General features: G+C 51.7%; 1 protein-coding gene across 1 annotated transcript in view; it reads right to left on the bottom strand.

Annotated features, from left to right (window-relative positions):
- SUPT16H (SPT16 homolog, facilitates chromatin remodeling subunit) overlaps window positions 1-3,867 on the bottom strand; it is a 125,845-nt gene that overhangs the window by 9,918 nt on the left and 112,060 nt on the right. The window contains exon 22 of the mRNA XM_032441647.1: window positions 2,764-2,893. Within this exon, the coding sequence (XP_032297538.1) occupies window positions 2,764-2,893 (130 nt within the window). The remainder of the gene's footprint in view (window positions 1-2,763; window positions 2,894-3,867) is intronic.

The following is a 3,867-nucleotide window of genomic DNA, read 5'->3' as shown; positions in this document are numbered from 1 at the left end:
CCTCACTGCCCTGAACGGACCCAAAACAGCCCAAATTCGACCCAAAATAACCCTAAATTCATCCCAAAATGGCCCCAAATTCAACCCCAAATCCTACTTCAGCTTCACTGCCCTGAACGGACCCAAAACAGCCCAAATTCAACCCAAAATGGCCCCAAATTCAACCCAAGATCCTACTTCAGCCTCGCTGCCCTGAACGGACCCAAAACAGCCCAAATTCAACCCAAAATGGCCCCAAATTCAACCCAAAATGGCCCCAAATTCAACCCTAAAACTCAACCCCAAAACTGGCCCCAAAAAGGCTCCGTTTCACCCCAAAATTTAACCCAAAACTCACCCCAAAATGGCTCCGATTTGTCCCAAAACTCAGCCCAAAACTGGACCCAAAACAGCCCAAATTCAACCCAAAATTCAACCCCAAAACGGCCCCATAAAGTTCATATGGCTGCAATGGGGTCAATGTGGCCTCGATTGACCCCATAGACCCCATTGACCCCATAGACCCCATAGATCCCATAGACCCCATTGACCCCATAGACCCTATTGATCCCATTGACCCCATAGACCCCATTGACCCCATAGACCCCATTGACCCCATTGACCCCATAGATCCCATTGACCCCATTGATCCCATTGACCCCATAGACCCCATTGATCCCATTGATCCCATTGATCCCATTGACCCCATTGATCCCATTGACCCCAATGTCCCCACAGACCCCATTGATCCCATTGACCCCATAGATCCCATTGACCCCATAGATCCCATTGTCCCCATCCACCCCATAGACCCCAATGTCCCCATTTACCCCAATGTCTCCACTGACCCCATTGACACCAATGTCCCCATAGACCCCAATGTCTCCATAGACCCCAATGTCTCCATTGACCCCAATGTCCCCATCCACCCCACTGACCTCAATGAACCCACTGACCCCATTGATCCCATTGACCCCATTGATCCCAATGTCCCCATAAACCCCAATGTCCCCATTGACCCCATTGATCCCAATGTCCCCATTGACCCCAATGTCCCCATTGACCCCATAGCCCCCAATGTCTCCATTGACCCCAATGTCCCCATTGACCTCAATGTCCCCATTGATCCCAATGTCCCCATTGACCCCAATGTCCCCAATGTCCCTATTACCCCCATTGACCCCATAGACCCCATTGATCCCATAGCCCCCATAGACCCCATTGACCCCAATGTCCCCATTGACCCCAATGTCCCCATCCACCCCATTGACCCTATTGATCCCATTGACCCCTTAGACCCCATTGACCCCTTAGACCCCATTGACCCCAATGTCCCCATCCACCCCATTGACCCCAATGTCCCCATTGACCCCATTGACCCCATAGACCCCATAGACCACAATGTCCCCATTGATCCCATTGACCCCAATGTCCCCATTGACTCCAATGTCCCCATTGACCCCAATGTCCCCATCCACCCCATTGACCTCAATGAACCCATTGACCCCATTGATCCCATTGACCCCATTGATCCCATTGACCCCAATGTCCCCATTGACTCTAATGTCTCCATTGACCCCAATGTCCCCATTGACCCTATAGATCCCAATGTCCCCATTGACCCCAATGTCCCCATCCACCCCAATGTCTCCACTGACCCCATTGATCCCATTGACCCCACAGCCCCCGTTGACCCCAATGTCCCCATTGACCCCAATGTCCCCATTGACCCCATTGATCCCATTGACCCCATTGACCCCAATGTCCCCATTGACCCCATTGACCCCACTGACCCCAATGTCCCCATTGACCCCATTGATCCCAATGTCCCCACAGACCCCATTGACCCCATAGACCCCAATGTCCCCAATGTCCCCATCCACCCCATAGCCCCCATAGACACCATAGCCCCCATAGACCCCACAGGCCCCATAGACCCCATAGACCCCATAACCCACCTCCCCCTCGGGCTCGAGGAAGCTCCACCCGCCCTGTTCGAAGAACAGCCCCATTGACCCCAATGTCCCCATTGACCCCAATGTCCCCATTGACCCCATAGACCCCACTGACCCCATAGACCCCATTGACCCCATAGACACCAATGTCTCCATTGACCCCAATGTCCCCATTGACCCCATTGACCCCACTGACCCAATCCTCCCCATAGACCCCAATGTCCCCATTGACCCCAATGTCCCCATTGATCCCATTGACCCCAATGTCCCCATTGACCCCATTGATCCCATTGACTCCATTGATCCCAATGTCCCCATTGACTCCAATGTCCCCATTAACCCCAATGTCCCCATTACCCCCATAGACCCCATAGACCCCATTGATCACATAGACCCCAATGTACCAATTGACCCCAATGTCCCCATTGACCCCATTGTCCCCATTGATTCCATTGACCCCAATGTCCCCATTGACTCTAATGTCTCCATTGACCCCAATGTCCCCATTGATCCCATTGACCCCAATGTCCCCATTGACCTCAATGAACCCATAGCCCCCATTGACCCCAATGTCCCCATTGACCCCATAGATCCCAATGTCCCCATTGACCCCAATGTCCCCATTGACCCCAATGTCCCCATTGACCCCATTGATCCCATTGACCCCATTGATCCCAATGTCCCCATAGACCCCATTGACCCCATTGATCCCAATGTCCCCATTGACCCCAATGTCCCCATTGACCCCAATGTCCCCATTGACCCCAATGTCCCCATTGACCCCATAGACCCCATAGACCCCATATCCCCTATATCCCCCATAACCCACCTCCCCCTCGGGCTCGAGGAAGCTCCACCCGCCCTGTTCGAAGAATCCCTCGGGGTCGTCCACGATGGTTTTCATGATCTTGGTCCAGTTGAGGGACTGAACCCCCTCAGTGTATTTCAGGTCGCACGAGCTGCAACCCCAAAAACAACACGGTTTTGGGGTTAAAAATCGACTTTTTGGGGTCCCGAGAGGTAAAATCTTTCTTGGTTTGGATTTTGGGGTTTTTGGGATGCCAGAGTTTGGGGGTTTTGGGGGTTTTTGGGGTCCTAAAGTTTGGGATTTTGGGGTTTTTGGAGTCCCAAAGTTTGGGGTTTTTTGGGGTTTTTGGGGTCCCAAAGTTTGGGGTTTTTTGGGGTTTTTGGGATCCCAAAGTTTGGGGTTTTTTGGGGTTTTTGGGGTCCCAAAGTTTGGGGTTTTTGTGGTCCCAAACTTTGGGATTTTGGGGTTTTTGGGATCCCAAAGTTTGGGGTTTTGGGGTTTTTGGGGTCCCAAACTTTGGGGTTTTTTTGGGTTTTCGGGTCTTTGGGATCGGGGTTTTTGGGGTCCCAAACTTTAGGGTTTTGGGGGTTTTTGGGAACCCAAACTTTGGGGTTTTGGGATTTTGGGGTCTTCGGGATCCGAAACTTTGGGGTTTTGGGGTTTTTGGGGTCCCAAACTTTGGGGTTTTGGGGTTTTTGGGGTTTTGGGGTCTTTGGGATCCCAAACTCTGGGGTTTTGGGGTCGTTGGGGTTTTTTGGGGTCTTTGGGGTCACAAACTTTGGGGTTTTGAGGTCTTTGGGGTCGTTGGGATCCCAAAGTTTTGGATTTTGGGGTATTTGGGAACCCAAAGTTTGTGGTTTCTTGGGGTTTTTCGGTCTTTGGGATCAGGGTTTTTTGGGGTCTTTGGGGTCATTGAGATCCCAAAGTTTGGGGGTTTTGGGGGTTTTGGGATCCCAAACTTTGGGGTTTTTGGGGTCCCAAAGTTTGGAGTTTTTGGGGGTTTTTGGATCATTGGGATCCCAAAGTTTGGGGGTTTTTGGGGTTTTTGGGATCCCAGACTTTGGGGTTTTTTGGGATCCTAAAGATTGGGGTCTATGGGGTTTTTGGGGTCCCAAACTTTGGGGT

This window comes from Coturnix japonica, unplaced genomic scaffold (assembly GCF_001577835.2).
Source record: "Coturnix japonica isolate 7356 unplaced genomic scaffold, Coturnix japonica 2.1 chrUnrandom455, whole genome shotgun sequence".
NCBI lineage: Eukaryota > Metazoa > Chordata > Aves > Galliformes > Phasianidae > Coturnix > Coturnix japonica.
The sequence above is the reverse complement of the archived record's forward strand: the minus strand, read 5'-3'. Positions and strand labels throughout refer to the sequence as shown.